Source organism: Egretta garzetta, unplaced genomic scaffold (assembly GCF_000687185.1).
Source record: "Egretta garzetta isolate BGI_Z169 unplaced genomic scaffold, ASM68718v1 scaffold662, whole genome shotgun sequence".
NCBI lineage: Eukaryota > Metazoa > Chordata > Aves > Pelecaniformes > Ardeidae > Egretta > Egretta garzetta.
The window spans coordinates 42,789-59,683 of record NW_009258896.1 but is presented as its reverse complement, the minus strand read 5'-3'; the positions used below and the strand labels follow the sequence as shown (position 1 = coordinate 59,683).

Sequence of the window (16,895 nt, the reverse complement as noted above, 5' to 3'; positions counted from 1 at the left end):
CCATAACCCACTTGAAGACAAGACCTGAACAGAAAAATTTTATATTACTATCTACTTTTCTCTTTTAAAAAAACACATTTTAAATGTGACTAAATGTACTTTGATGTTTCTGCAGTTAAAACTCTTGTGGCCATGAAAACCGTTCTCTTATTCCCTCCTGCTCCTTGTGTAGAGCTGTCCCTTTATTATCCAGTTGTCCAGGACACATATTTGCGCCTACAACAGCCTGATTTTTTTTTATTGTTCACTGACTGTGAACAGTTTTTCATGGTTTTATAGGGCATAAATATTTAATCTTTCTCACTTCCAAACTTCTTCAGCTTTGTGGTCAACAGAGTATTGACTGTGTAAATCCTTGTTCTCATGAAGTCATCGTTCTCGTTGTCTGATAGAAAAATAATCATTTCACAGTCAGTAAAATCCTAAGCAGTGCTGACAAAGTCATGGTTGTTTGATGACTACAACACAGGCACCAGCTCTTCCAATGTTTAGGGAAGCCATCTGCAGAAGAAAAGATACAAATTAAGTGAACAGGAACAAGTCATGCAAGAGATTGCCAAAGTGCTGTGTCAACATTATTCTAAAATGGTCAAAACTAATGGGAGCATAAACTGCTAAAAATAAATACAACCCACAATATCCTAGTATTGTAGTTTTAACGTAACTTACATCTGATGTCTTTCACTTGAAAGTGTGAGAACAGAAAAAAGAAGTGATTTTTAGAGCTGTAAACAATTTTGTGAACTGTTGATATGCAAGGGGTTTCTATAATCTGTAGACTGTACCTGATGCTTCCCTTTTAGTCCCTGAGGCAAGATCAAGGCTGCTAATACCAAAATCATATGATTCCAGTATTCCTATACAGGTTCAAGTGTCCTTTGGAATAAATTTAACAGCCTTAGGCACTATTCAAGACAACAGAAGTGCTAATAACTTTAGGAGATTAGATCTTGCTGAAACTAATACAGTACAGTTAGCTTAGATGAAATGTAACAATTATAGTAATGATAATATACTGTAGTTAATGGTACTGTACATATCAAAACAGAGGTGTTACATATTTCCTAATTACCTGTCCAAATGTTGTTATTTATGTATTTTTATGTTGAATGGTGGATTTGGGAAAAGAATATTTCCAAATTGGTTTCTTATTTCCTATAGAACATCATAAAAATGGTCTCTTGTCATTTAATTAATAGTAGATAAAAAAGATGACCTTCTGCATTGACTTTACACCATGTATGTCTTTTTAAGCTTAACAACAGAAGCCCCCCTTTACAATCATAAAAATAAATAGGCATTTTTGAGTCTAATACATCTGGCCTATGTTAAATGCTTATTTTAGGATTAGATCATGGTTTTGAAGTATGTACTTTTTGTCATTAACTTTAAAGGGAACTTCAGGTGACTAATTCAGATGTAAACATCTACATTGGTGGAAAAAATAATTTTGTCAGGTAGTCTTAAAACAGAATTAATAACAGAAAATGCTGAAATAATGGGGTTTTTTTTAAGGCTTTGCTATGAATCTAAATCTTTCCAAGCACTACTGTGACATAATACAACACATTCCTTCTACAATCAAATCACCAGTCCCCAGCTTCCTGCATTATACCACTGTTTCTATACCTGTTAATTCTTACATGGTTCAACATTAAGAACATACATACAGTTCAACATTTAAAAATATCCATCAAACAGAAGATGGAATTGAAGAATGAAATGAAAACTTGGCTTTCTAGATAAAATAAACATATTTCCATGTGAAGGATCTTCAGGACATGCTGGTTATCAATTAAAATTCCGCATCCATTTTGATATTTTTTATGACATTTCTTCTGCATGAAGATGGAAAAAATTAATTTGCTATAGAAATTGCTCAGAACAAGAACATTGTCTGAAAGGTAACAAGGTAATATTTCTAATGACTGTTTATTCTGTCTTTTTCCAGTTTCTTAGGATCTAGTTCTGTCTTTTCTGTCTTCAGAGGAAGCTCTTGACATAATACCTGACAAAATACAAGGACTATTTTTACAGTTATGGCAACCTCGGATACTATACTGTTTTTTCAGAAAAGTAATATTTTTACGTACAAATATTAAAATATATTACAGATGAAAAAAATAAAGACTTTATCATTACCTGTGTCCATTCATTAGTTTGGGGGTCATATGCTTCCATAGTATTCAGGTATGTTTGACCATCATAACCACCTACTGCGTATAATTTGTCACCAAGGAGACAGACACCAACAGCATCTCGAGGCATACTCAGTGGAGCCACCATTGTCCATGTATCAGTTTTTGGATCATACCTGAGGAAAGGGAAAGGAAACTGAATGTCTAGGGAGAAGATAAGTGTCAATTCATGCTGATCTTCACTTGAAATATAGTCATTTTTTTCTGGAAAAAAAAATCCTTTAGCATCATACGCAAAATATTCTTCCAAACAGCAAAAAGAAAGCATACAGATTTATTGTGATAGCCTCTAAATGTTGATTAGGAACTTTTGCTCAGCTAAACTAAGGTAAGGTGTGATAAAAAGATATTTGAGACAGATACAAGAGCAATATATGGATATATGTAAATATTTATGTATATATTTTAAATAGGATATTTCTTGTAACATATTATAAGTATTATTTCTAAAAATATATTACATTATATTTTACTTTCTAAAATTAAACTATACTATGTTCACAGCCAGAAAAACCTCCCTAAGAATTCAGAGAATATGTTTAATTGCATTACAGTTAGATTCTCCTCTGATATTTGCTCAAGTGAAGAAAGTGATACCATTTTTAAGACATTAATCACCATAGAATTTTTAAAACTGAGGGCAAAATTCCTTTTGTATAATGAGAGTCAATACAAATTAAACATTCGGCCTAAGCCATTGATTTAGATATTTATTAACAATGTAAAAATGAGTTAATTTCAGAAGTCATCCCATTGTATCTGTTTTAGACATCTGTAAAATAAGAATGAATCTCTTTTTGATAGTGCCTCTCAATTTGTTACTAAGGATGTCTGAGTATCAGGTTAAACTAGTTACCTCATTTTTAGGTAACATATATTACTAAAATAGGATATTGTATCACAGTACAACAGAATTAATTTCATCTGTCCTTAAGCATCTCTACTATGTAGTAGAATCACTTGATAACCAGCTGAAAGAATAAATGACTTTAGTAAGGTAGATCAAACTTCAGGCATGATAAATTCTCTAGAATAATTATAGAGGAACTCTATAATGGTTAAAAATCTTATTTATTTACAAGTACTCTAACTACTATATCATTATATAAAATTAGACATCAAACCACTTTCTCCTACACCTTTAAGAGACAGTACTAGCTATAAGTTAAATTTCTGGGGGGAGTCAAGTTCTTTCAACATATTTTCTTGTAGTCTAAACTGTAAAAGTTTTTTTTTTTCAACTAGAAGTTGATAATCCTGCAGAAAGTACTATATACATATGCTTTACAAAAAGGAAAACTCTAGACTTTTACTAAAAAGATTAACTATAAAAGCACCTGTAGCTATTTCAGTTATTCATATTTTCAGTAAGCAACTTGTAGGAATACTGTTAGAAATCTATATTTGAATAATGGAAAATTTTTAAGCTTTTTAATATAGATATTGCAACAATGATACATTGCTTTGCTTGCAACTGCCTTTTGGTTGATGACCTTCAAACTGGACAATAACAGAATTGTCTTTAACCTTGGTTATGTTGTTCGTGACAGCTAAATACATTTTTGGAAAAAATTCTACTCATCTACTGGCTGCTAATCCTGGCTTTATTGAGACTTCTCAGAAAATATAATGGTAAAATATTGTGTTCAACTTTTCATGTCTAAAATACCATTAAATTGACCGTGTTGTTAATTTACTTTTTTTTTTTAATGTTATTTACCTTATTTATTCACATTCTTTCATTTAGCTATCTCTCCTTAAGAAGTTCTGTGTTAAATATCTAGATATGTGATAAATATCTTTTAAAACATGAAAGGAAAATACTTTAAAACAATGCTTGAATACATGGAAGGGAAATGCACATGTAACAAGCCAATAAAAAAATTAATTTTGAATAGATTTTTTCAAAGACTCTGTGACTTTTTCAACAGCAACATCATATGCCTCTAGCTGAGTTTTACAACCAGTGAAATGCACCAGCGTGCATTGTATCTTCACCTGCCTAAAGGCAATAAATTTTAATAGACTCTTTGTTACACTACTTTTGAATTACAAGGGCCAAGGTAAGGAGCTTCAAAAGCAGGGAAACTAAATAAAGTTGACATGTTTGGATGACTTTTTTTTTTTTTTTTTTTCCAGTAAAGAGGTAAGAAAGGGCTAAAAAATTCTTATAACTCAATTCTGTCGACAAAATAGAACTGTGCAAGAACTTGGTTTTTGTAATTGCCTGGACAATGTCTGAGATATTTCTTATATCATTTCTTCTGCTAAAAACAACTGTACATTTCAACTTTATAATAACTAGGTATGCCATAGGGTGAGAAGGGTTATAATAAAAGTTCCTGAATGTGGAAAGAAATCAATTTTTGAAATGAAGGTGAGATGGAGGGGAAAAACTATAGACCACTTGTTTATGTTTTTAATAGCTGTCAAGTTTGGAGTAATTTTTGAAAAGAAACTTACTTTATAAAATCTGCCAAAATATCTCCAAAATTTTATAATTCTTAAAGAGGAACTAGTTACTTTATCTTTAAAAAGGAATACAACATTGTAGTTTGCCAGCAGATGAACATAACTATTATTTTGTTTTAGAATGCTTGAATCCATAGGAAATCCTTTACAACTGCATCAACCTTAGAAGAATTCAGACCGGGAGTCCTAATTGCTATTGAACAGGATCTTAGCAGTAGCATTTAAAAAAACATAGATCTGCTCTCACTGGATTTACATAATCTCAAAAAATAATTTTAAAACATTATATCTGTTTTTACAGACTTCCAGGAGAAGACTAGTATTTGAATAAAACACATCCTATCAAGCTGTATCAGAATGACAGAATGACTTGAAGCAGAGACTCATTCCTGAAGATTGATGACCTAGATATTTACAGAAAGTAAAACTTTGAGAGAGATTTAAAATAACATACTATAATAAACCTCATTATCACTTACTAGCCTTTGATTTCCTAAGTTACTAGGATATCTTTATTTTTTTAAGGTGAAGGGTTATTTTTGAATGTAAAACTAGACACATTAAATAACATCCCAGGCATTTTATAAACTTATCAATCACAGGGAGGGCCATGAGAGATTTTTCATGTTTTAGTGGAGTCTACCAGTTAATTTACATCCACTCTATGCAAGCTAATAGCCTTACAAGTTCTGATTGGTTAGTTCCAACATTTAGTCTGGAAGCTAACAGCCCATGAAGTACATTATCCGCATTTTTTGCTATCAGTGCAGAAATATCTAGACGAGAAACACTGTATAATATCATTCAGATACCAGTACATAAAATAGTTTAAGGATATGTGGTTTATTTCATTGCTATAATCCCCCCAAGAAAGACAAATGTGATGGGATGTGGTTTGTCTTCAACAATAGAAGGGTTTTCTTCTGAGAGACTCAAAAATTAAAGAAAATCCCCCTTAGAAGTACCAATAAGCAGTAGTTGGAAAGATTTCATACTTATTGTCACTAGTAGTCTTAATATAAATTTACTTCATCAAAAATTCTGGTTATTGCTCCTTATAAATAGAAACCCACAAGGATAGGCCCTGTAAGTAGAGGCATCATGGGTTTTCTCTGATGAATTTCTATCTTCTGGAGATGAGAAGCAAAGTATTTGGCAGTCTGTCATATTTGCTTACAGATAGTAGAGAAGAGAATGAGTCTAAGACTGACTAAAAACATACGGTTAAGATAAGGAGTTAATTTTAACTAATTTTTTGATTACATGTTGGGTAATATAAATGTCAAGCCAAACTCAACAGAAGAAATGACTGATATTTAATTAATATTTAACCCCTTCACAAAATAAATAAATATATAAATCTTTCCCAGCACCTATCTTTACTTGTGTGTTAAGATAAACCAATTACTCACATATCTACTTTAACCTTTGCAATGTGTACATGTTTGGAGAGTGTGTTTTTGCTTATTCTATTTTAAAGCATACAGAAGCAGAAGAAAGTCAAAGCTTCATGAAACATTTGAAGAGTACCTTCAAATTGTATGCTATAATCACTATAATCACTCCAACTGTGCCCTACTGCCCTGTCCTAAATTTGCAGAATATCCACTTGCAAAATTCAAGGTACTGTAAATACAGTGTATAAGGATTATATCAATGTGTCAGGAAGTGGCAGTGTTACTAAAGGAAGTAATGTCATGTACTGTAAATATCCATCACTTAAGTAGTTCTATACTTCTTTGCTCAGCTATGTTTTTAGAGTTACAAAATACTTCTAAACACATCTTGGTGCTATAAAATTATTTCACGGCTGATTTTTTTCTCTGCAAAATTTAGTTTATGACTCTGCAATGTGTAATATCATGCCTTAAAACCAAAGATTTCTTAAATGAGATGTGAAAAGAATGGAGTTTTGTGTCTGTGATAATATATAATAGTACTGTGGAAAAAAAAGGAAAGAAAATAACCTCCAAAGAAATTGTCTTCTCTATGGAATCTTTCAAGTAAATAATAAGTTGGCATTTCTTGAGGTAAAACCATCTGTTTAATTTTACCATAATTTAGCTAAGAAAATGATGCTACTGGCCATTATTTTGTATTCAGAAAATGCATGTATAATTTGATACCTTTCTACATAGTCCAGCAGTCGGGAGCAATGGTTAGAAGCAGGAGCATCATGGCCTCCAACTGCATAAAGAAAGCCATCACATGTAGCCACTCCTACACCTCCTCTTCTCTTACACATAGGAGCACACATATTCCATTTATTTGTGTGTGGATCATAATATTCCATTGAACTCAAACATGAACTTCCATCCCGACCTCCAACTGAATATAACCTAAGAAATTCGACACAAATAAAAATGTTAATAAGACAAGAGCTCAGAACTATAGAAATAAGAACAAGGAGCATCTGGGGGTTTTATTTGACATCAGCAAACAGAAAAAAGAAAAAAAAATGCAATCTCTCAAAATTATATGAATTTCATATGGTCAGAAAACATAGATGATTTTTATATTACTACGAAATTCACATACTACTTAGTGCTTTTCCCACTTGAATAAAAAGGAAGATTTTTTTTTTCTGAGAATGTATATTTTCATTCTTCAATTACAGCATACACTGCCAAGAGTGCCGTAAGTGTCATGCAGAGTTGTCTCTATAGATTTATAAGTCATGTAAGCAAGGTTGCTGCCTCACTGCTCTTCATCTGTGAGGTGGAAGTGAAAGTGCTAATTTATAATTGGTAATCCAGACAAACAAGAAATATGTAATCCATTTATTATAGTTTCTCTGTGCTTTTGTCATGCAGCAAAGTAGTGAGAATGACTGACAACTGCTGTCCTGTATTTTAAAATGTTATCTTGTATAATTCTTTAATACTGAATAGATTCACAAGCTTCTAATTCTCCCTTCTTGGAAAGAAAAAAAAAAGGACTGCATAACACCGGAATGCTAAAATACAAACAATATGGAAAACTGTAGTCAGTCTTTGATCTAGTAGTCAGCCTATTCCACATACAAAACTGTCAATGGGAGGCTCATGTCCAGAATGAATTTTACGCATAAAATATAGTAAAGATCAAACATGCAATACATTGCAAAAAAGCATTATGCTTTAAACATGGATCTTTAAAAAGTACTACCTTGGTCTCAGTGATCTTGGTTATACTGAAGAAAAGTCTTGCCCACGCTAACATTAACATGTCTACTCAGCAAGTAAGAAAATTATACCCCCAGATATGTTGATTTTCTTCATCAGAATATATTATGAGGACTGAGTTCTGTAGGGAAGTCACGGAAAACTTCTGAAAATATTTTAGATTCAAAATGCAAAAATGTGGTTTAACAAAAAAAAAAATGTTGTTTTTGTAACTATCTGCAGGCAAGAAACTTGTTTCCTTCCTCCCTTTATAATGGTTCCCAAGAGGAAACAGTTCTGATTGTTCTTTTCCACTATTACCATGCGGCATTCATTTCTTGTATGAATCCTTTTGCAGGCTGTTGCCTTTTATACAGTGCCTGGAGATTAACTATTATAAACATGGGCTATTATAAAGTTCAACCACTGAGCAATTTAGGATGCAAAAGCTGTCTGTGTGACGCAATTATTCATTTGGAAGCTTTTACTGTCCTAAGTACTCCATGAATTCAGAGCTACTTAAATGTGCATTTACTATTATGTTTCATTGGCATGGATGCTGATGAATAAGGAAATAGCATACTACCACTAAATATGTCACTGAAGCCATAGAACATTTTGGTACTGCCTGACAGATATACTTGTGCTCTGACAAAGTAGCCGGGAGAATCCATACTCCTCTGTAAGAGATTTTAAAGCAAATACACTTTTTTTGTAAATATTTCTGTGGATCCAGCCCTAAGACATTTACCTTTCTATATGATTATCAGATGTCTACAGGTGGGATCCAATTCAAGATTAAGACACCAACATGTAAGTGCCAATCCATGGGTGTCTACAGTGTTTAAATTACTGTTATGCTCAGGGTAATCAGCCAAGCCTAAAGAACAATTTGATTCACCAGCCACAACTGCACTTTTTTTCTTCCAGCAGAGAATAAGAAGTGCAGAATAGCACTACGAAAATTTAAACATGCAATCCAAAGACATTTACATTAATATAAATGTAAATATAAGCGTTTACATGCAGGTATCTGCAAAGATGCTATCTTTATTTTCAAAGATGGGATTTGGTTCATCTTCCCATAGACTGTGATAAAACATTATTTGTGACATGTAGGGTATGGTGACTTGCCCTGCAGGCTGGCAGGTATGACAAAAATTACACAGGAGAAACACGCATGATTGCTAGAGGTCAAGTAGGCTATCCTGAGGCAATTCAAACGACAGTAGGAGATGGCATGTAGATAAGCGAATTGATCCCTGAAAAGAAAGACCATGGTTAACAAGCCTGAGGTGTCAAAATAGATTTCTAAGTAAATATTTGGACACATAAACACTTCACACAATTTTAAAAAATGTAAAGTGCCAACACTTCTGCAGAGTTCAGTGTGAATAACCATGTGTTCCCTAGTCTAAATACCCACCACTTTGTTTATTTCTTCTGGCATGAAAAGTTCTCATCTATTCTATTCTCTTTCAACTGAAATAAATCTAAAACCTGATATCACTACACTGAAAATGAAGCACACTTCTTCATTCTTCTGTTTCACTTAAGACAGCTAGTAAAATATAGCTAAATGCATTCCTGAGTTGCTGGTAAAGAGACAGCAAATGCTGTTCGTAAGCAACAGACGAAAGATACAGCCAGTGAGTGGGACCACCTAGTTTTGTTAAATCGCTCTGTGCTATTCAGAACAACAAAAAAATTAATTTCCAAAATGAGATTTTGGAACTATCATTTTAGGGTTTGATTATGTTTATATCTCAGCAAGGAATAGTTCATAACACTACAATAAAGTTCTATTTCACAAAAGTCTAGTTCAGACAAATAAAAGTTGGAAATTGAGTAATTGTTTTAAAGCTCTGATTGTGGCTGAGTCTGAAGACTTCAGTCAGGAATTGCTTCCACTCTTCAGCCAAGTTTCTTAATCCATAGTCACAAAGGCCCAAAACGCCCGCAACCAGTGCTGAATATTCAGGATACTGTACAGCTAACTAAAACTTTTGCAATACTTATATCTAAAGATATTTAGTAGTCTTACTTCCTTCTTAGTGCTCAGAGCCCTATTTTATTTGAAGACTTAGAATGAATCAATTTTTGTAGCTTTGTCTTTCTTGGTAACAGTTTAGAGTAAAATTTTCTTTAGAGAAAAGTATAATGTATTTCTCTAAAAATCCTGAAAACCTGGAACTACTGGGATCAGATATCAATCCTGCAATTGCAAGGGCTACTCTTATGCTTCTTAACTGTATTCAGTTCTACTACTTCAGTTAGCTGGTACCACCTCTGCTCTGGATGTTTTGTTGAAAATACATGTAAATAGTCTTTCATTTTTATGTGCATGTACTTTCAGAACTCAGAGATGAAAAATAATCCACTGAGTATGAATTTAGCAAATGTAAGTTCCTTAAATTTGGTTTTGTTAACTTCACATTGTTAATTTACAATATTATCTTAGTAATTTCAGCTTACCTTATATATTACTTCAACTAACGCCAAACACATCAAACTAGCTCAATTTTTTCTATTTGTCCAGATTACTGGTATTTTGGACTTCCTGTAGATGTCATATCTCATAATAGCTTTTGAGTACCTGCAGTATTGTAAGACTTTTAATTTCAGCATTGCACGATTAAAAAGAAAGCTTCAGAAATAAACATAATCACAATCACATAATAGTTATATCCTCATTCACTTTTGAGTTGGGAATATTCTGTTAACTGAATTGCACCTCCTTGTGTATCCCATCAAAACTGTTGGGATTTCTGTTATAATTATCCCTGTTTAGAGGGGAAGATCAACAAGTAAATAAAAAAGCATCCGGTACTAAGCACTTTTACTTCCACTGACCACAGTGAAAGTTTTGCCTGTGGAGATGTTATAGATTTCTATGTTATAGATTTCTATTCCCCAACGGTCTATATTTCAGCTTATTCAGACACTGTGCATAGGTATGAATTTGGACAAAACTCAGTCTCCTCTGAGCTGGAAATTTGTCTTTTCAGGGTTTGGTCACTTCTTTTTGTACTAAAATGGATAGAGATTCCTAAACGTTTATATATATATGTATAAAATGTCTAGAAAATGCAGTAGAAGTTTCAAAGTAGGAGACATTAGGAGAAATCATGATGGGCTGGATCAAAAGCATTGATCTCAGTGCTATCATTAGAAACCTTTGATAACTAATCAGAAGAGCCATTTTTAAATTCAGTTTGACAAGCCAACCTCAAAAGACCAGGCTGCCTTTGATGTAAGGAAGTATGGCTTGTGAAAACAGTTGAATCATGCCTTTACTGCATTTCTTAATGAGGTTTTGCCTTTCAAAATTCTTTCACTGTCAATATCAAAGAACATATCCAGTCTTTTGCTTAGGCCCCTTGGTACCCTTTTCTGCCCTTTCAGTGTGCCTGAAAGAGCAAAAGTGAATCACTCCAGCACAAAGGATATCTGCTTGGTAGAAGTGAGGGGAATGTAGTAATTTTCATCAGTGCTGGACTTCTGTATTGCTCAATCAGACCATACCCGATGTAAGAATCAGACTATAGGAGAGGAAAGATACATCCATACTGCCCGGGTTATGCCAATGAGCAGTAGTTCACTGGCAAAAGCTGAAAAAAAACAATTTTCTGAATGGAAAGCATTAATGAAGTCTTATTTTTGTGTGTAAATTTTGAATGGTATTTCATGTATTTGGTGCAGTAATGCAGTAGTGGCATAAATTAAAAACAAATACAGTTTGACCAAAAAAGTGAAGAAAAAGAGTCATAGACTAGTGCCTGAAATTAAAGAAATACTAACTACTGATAGCAAATATTGAGAGAAAACCACACTTTGCATGGATAATATAATTGCGGCAAAGTTCTACTTCCTACACTAGAAAGTATAGCATCCTAATAGAAAGAACGTGTTTCAAGTTAATTGCATTCTAATCAAAGTTATATGGGCTACATTATCTCTGCAAGACCAGTAACTGAATGAAGATTCCACCAGTTCAAAATGTACTTGACTTTATCAGGCTATGAGAAAGTTAAAGCAAAATAGTATTTGTAAATTAATAATTTACTACAGCATTAATTTAAGGCCCTTTATTTGCTCACTTATTTATTAAAAAAAACCAGTGAATCTGTCCTTAAATAAGAAACTCTTACTGAATTCACAGAATTACTTTGTGCTAGACTGAACCAATATGTTTATGATATTCACCTTCTTTGTGAGTTTAATAATTTTAGGCCATACAGCTGTTCCATTTTGTTCTGCCTCAGTATCCATTTATTACACTATTTTTACTAAAATATTAAAAACAATCTACAGCTTTTTGTAGTTTCTACGGTTAAGAAAGAATATTTTCTACATGTGTCCCTGTTTCTTTTGAATAATTGTCTTTTTAAAAAAAGATTTCTATAAAAAACAGCAATTAACAAACATGACATTTAGGAAACATCAGTAGTGTCAAAACTGTCATAAAATAATGTGAAATAACTTCTACAGGATTTAAATTAAGGTATAAATTTATTTATAGGTCAAAGTACATTTAGAGTAAAATATAATAAGAACAGAGATAAGATTTAAAAAGTTTCTAAAATTCTAAGGCTGATAACTTGTGAGTTAGTCTTTGAAATATGTTTGTCATTCTTCTCGTTGCAAAAGGGTTTTGTAAAATTAGTTACATTTATAAAATACCTAATAATTAGTATCATGCTAAGCCAAATTTTGTTTTACTCTTTAGCTGGGTAGATAATGTAATGTTATGGAAACAGACACGTAAAAGCATGACATTTTTGACAGGAAAAGCACTATTTTATTTCAGTATCAGGCAAAATATTCATGTAATTCATAAAATATTGATTTAAAAGTATTTGTTTGTAGTCACTGAGAATATTGTTGGCAGAAAGCAAGCAGTATGAAACATACTTTGTCTCTTTACATGATTGTAATTATGTATGTCAAGTATAGTATTTTTCTTAGTTCAAATGGATCAGTAAAAGAATAACTGAATCATCAATAAGGCACAAGAGCAAAGAAACCCTCAAGCAAAAACAGCCACAAAAAAAAAAAATGCTTGGATGGGAAATATAATTGTTTCAGTCATACTTTCTTAACTTGTTAGCTTGGCATGAAATTTTGAAGAGTTACTTGAGCCTTAAAAATCACAATTACAGCATATTAATACTTCATTTATTTAATAATACTGAGCCAGTTCCCTAGTTTTTACTGAAGTATGAAAATCGTCAGTGCATTGCAATTATATGGATGACTTGAAAAAAAGTCTTAGATCATTTAGTCTGTGACCTTCACAATGAAGAAATCCTTCTCAATTCAATGAATTCAACCAATAATGAAAGATTCAGTTGAAGTTGGTCTACCGAGTCGAAATACATTTCATTTTACCCCAATATTAGTTATTAAGAAGTTAATCAAGTTTCAAATTAGAAAAACAGAAATATCAGTTAGCAGTGGAGATAGCATGGTATTCTGTTCTGCTGAGTATAGTGGATATTTGCTAACTGCTGTAAGGGCTGTTGACCATAAAGATATTTAGTTGAGTATCAAATTAGATATTTAGCTTTCTTGAATTTCAGTAAGATTTAGATGCTTAAATATCCTTCCAGATTTCCACATATGTGGAAATAATAAAGTATGTGTATGCACACGTATATACACACATGAATACGTGCGTGTATACACGTGTATATACAACTCAAGTAAATGCCTACATTCGGTCAGGGGAATATCTCTAGACTTTGACTGCACTGAACAAGGACTTCCTTCAGGTCCCAACATACAGGCACTAAGAACTCTTTGAGATAGGCTGGGATTCTCATACTTCACCTTCTACTAAAGATAATAATTAAAAACGAGACTTTGAGAATAATCCAGAATGCTATTATCTTTTGCAGTTTTGACCATGAGAGATTAGATGGTGATTGCTGAAAGATTTTTAAGAGTCTGTGTGTAATTGTGGAAGCTGCAAAATTAAAAAATTGGCTGTGAATCTTTCTAGGCATTATCCACACTGCCTCCTGCTGTCGAGATTAGTACATACATTACATTTAAAATCTTAAATTAGGTGGAGTAACTTGACTGCCTTTTCCCATCAGGTATTAGGACGGAGTAAGTTACCATGTCTGCTTGGTCTGAAGTGCCCTTATCTGCCCAAATGAATGCATACCATGAATACCACGCATACTATCTTATGTTAGTAACCTGTGTAGAATTTCTTGTTCATTATTATTATTTGTTGTTCATTAAATTTAGAGGAGGTTTAGGGATATTTATGTTGGACGTCAGGAAAAATTTCTTCACAGAAAGGGTTGTCAAGCATTGGAACGGGCTGCCCAGGGAAGTGGTTGAGTCCCCATCCCTGGAGATATTTAAAAATGGGTAAATGAGGTGCTTAGCGACATGGTTTAGTGGTGGGATGGCAGGGTTAGGTTAATGGTTGGCCTTGATGACCTTAAAGTTCTTTTCCAACCTAAACGATTCTATGATTCTAAAAAAAGGACTATGTAGTAAAGAAAATGTTTCTCATTACAAAAACTGAATGGCAGACCTTAGAGCACATGACAGTCACACTAGCTGTATAGCAGTTAACAGTCGGCTAGTCCAAAAATCTTGTTTGTGTGATGGTTGAATGGTAGGGTGTACACACTAAAGGATGTGCATTAAACATGCAAAACAGAAACATGGCATAAGCATCTGGGAGACTGACCATAGCATACCAAAAGAAAACAGGCTCATCCAGTTCCCACCCCGTAATACAGCAAAGTTGTTAGTATCTGCCATGTTTTCTAATAATCACTTGGGTTCTAAAGAACAATACATCCTAGCTGCATATGCGTCTGCCTTGGGCTGTAGGAATATTACTGGTTTTACTGTAAAGTTTCATGCTTTTTCATTGTCCTCCTCTAAGAGTCACATATATTTAGCTAGACTGTATCTGTTCTAGCCCTTTTTAAGGCTATCCTACCCACATAGAAAGAAGTAAACCTGTGCAGACTCCTATTTTACCGAATGGATGTAAAATACCAAGTTAAATCTTGCTTGAAAAAGAGAGAATATGATGCATATTGAATTGAATTGCACATTCACTGAGCTGCATGGGACCCCCACATAGGAAACCAGAATTTGTGAGCAAAAGTACAAAAAATCAGACCAGGGCATTGAATTAGTAATAAGCCTTAATGATTCTGCTAAGAGAGAATGCCACAGATAGTTTATTATATGATGCATGGAAGGCAAAGAAGCAGAACTCCTGGAGGAGGTTGTAATCAGCCATGCAATCAGGTTTTGTAGGTGGTTATATGAATGTAATACATTGCTAATTCTCTTGTGCCAAACACTGAACTGCTATTAAGGACTTTTTGGAATTATCAACCTATGACTCTCTGAGGTCAGGACACAGAGAATATATTCCTGTGAGTGACAAACTACAAGACAACCTTGAGAACCTTTCTTGTGCACACACTACTTTGGTTTGGATTTTGTTATTTTCTTGAAAATGAAGGTTCAGCAAGCTAAATTTTCTGATGTTAACTTTGTAATAATGCATAATAGTCATATGGGACGTATTAAACTAAATCAACTGCTATTTACCACAGGCACAAAATCCAGCTTTGTTTCATTAAATCACCTGAAAACAAAACACTCCTCTGCACATATGGCCATGTCTGTATTGGACAGCTTTCTGTGTTTCCCATTCAAAATAAAGAAGAGAATATCTGGAAAAGTACTACTACGACAGTATCCTGCTGCTCTACTGCGTGTCTTCCACAGTGTGGATTTCCAGTTTATGGAAAGCCATTACTTGATGAATCCAACTATTGCAAAACTGGTGCAACTGAATGAATGTAAATCAATGTAAATAAATAAAAGCCTTTTTTTTTAAATAAATCTAGATGTTATTAAAGCCTTTCCACCTAACAAATTAAATTGAAAATGTAACAAATTAATTTGCATAGTTGTGAAGGGACAAAATAGCAAATATGTATATACCTATGTATTTTTTTAAAAAAAATCATTTGTGTGTTCTATTTCTATGAATGCTTGAGTAGAAGTAATAGAATGTGGAAGCCCTCCTAAATTTTAGCTGCCACAGTCAAGCAACAGACAAACTGATATTGCCAATTGATAACAAATAATTTCATAAAAGACACAACCACAAAATCACATTTTTATGTTGGATTGTCTTTCAATAAAAATATGAAAAGGGAATACATTCAAATATCAGTGACTAAGATGAACAGGAGAAAGGAAGGAAATATAATTGATAGAGAAAGATGAGGCTTTCCAAACAACTCCAGTGTTAAAGATTTTGAATTAAATTAAGAGGATCTATATTTAGGGGGTTTTTCCTATAAGAGAAAATACCTGTGGGTCAGTTTAAGCATCTTGCCCTTGGTATTTGTATTGCATTTTCCTGCTTAAAAAGATCACCAATCATAGTTTTGACATCTTTCTTGAGATTATAAATTGTGACTTGTGTCCTCAAGAGTGTTTGAGCATTTGGTTACTCCCTTTGGTACTCCCTTATGAAACAAGAACTATAAATAAAGGTTTGGCTCCAACCTCTTGAAAGCTCAAATATTTCTAAAACATTCCACTTCGCTTGTTTTTCAAAATGGCTATAAGATAAAGGTTAACCATGGCCAGTACTGGATAGACTTGATGCTTGGGTACCTGAAGCCCATCCCCATTCTTCATCTTTCATCTTTGCCTAATTTAAATGGCTTCCTTACTGGTGTCTGATAATCCTTTCTTTTCCAAACTCTAGTTAGATAATATTTGATGGGAAACCTGATCTCATAACTCAACACAGTGATGTCCAGTATGCAGCGATTATGTCATGATTAAGTGTGCAAAAATTAATATTGTAATTGTGCTGGCTGTAAGCGCCCGGATGCTGGCAGCAGGGGCTGCAGGGGCCTCTGTGAGGAGAGGCCGGGGCTGTCCCATCTGGGACACAGCTGGTTCCAGCCAGCTCTAAGCAACCCAATACAGGGCATGGCTGAGTCCCTCAGCTGAGATGACAACACCTCAAGGAAAATGTATTTAAGAAAAGGCAAAAAAATGCCACGGGGGG

General features: G+C 33.5%; 1 protein-coding gene across 1 annotated transcript in view; it reads right to left on the bottom strand.

Moving 5' to 3' along the window:
* Positions 1-441: 441 nt before the first annotated feature.
* The window catches only part of LOC104122117 (kelch-like protein 1), a gene marked incomplete at its 5' end in the record, with an annotated part of 50,128 nt that continues 33,674 nt past the window's right edge, over positions 442-16,895 (bottom strand). The window contains 3 exons of the mRNA XM_009634207.2: positions 442-501; positions 2,143-2,314; positions 6,797-7,009. Of these exons, the coding sequence (XP_009632502.1) occupies positions 442-501; positions 2,143-2,314; positions 6,797-7,009 (445 nt within the window). The remainder of the gene's footprint in view (positions 502-2,142; positions 2,315-6,796; positions 7,010-16,895) is intronic.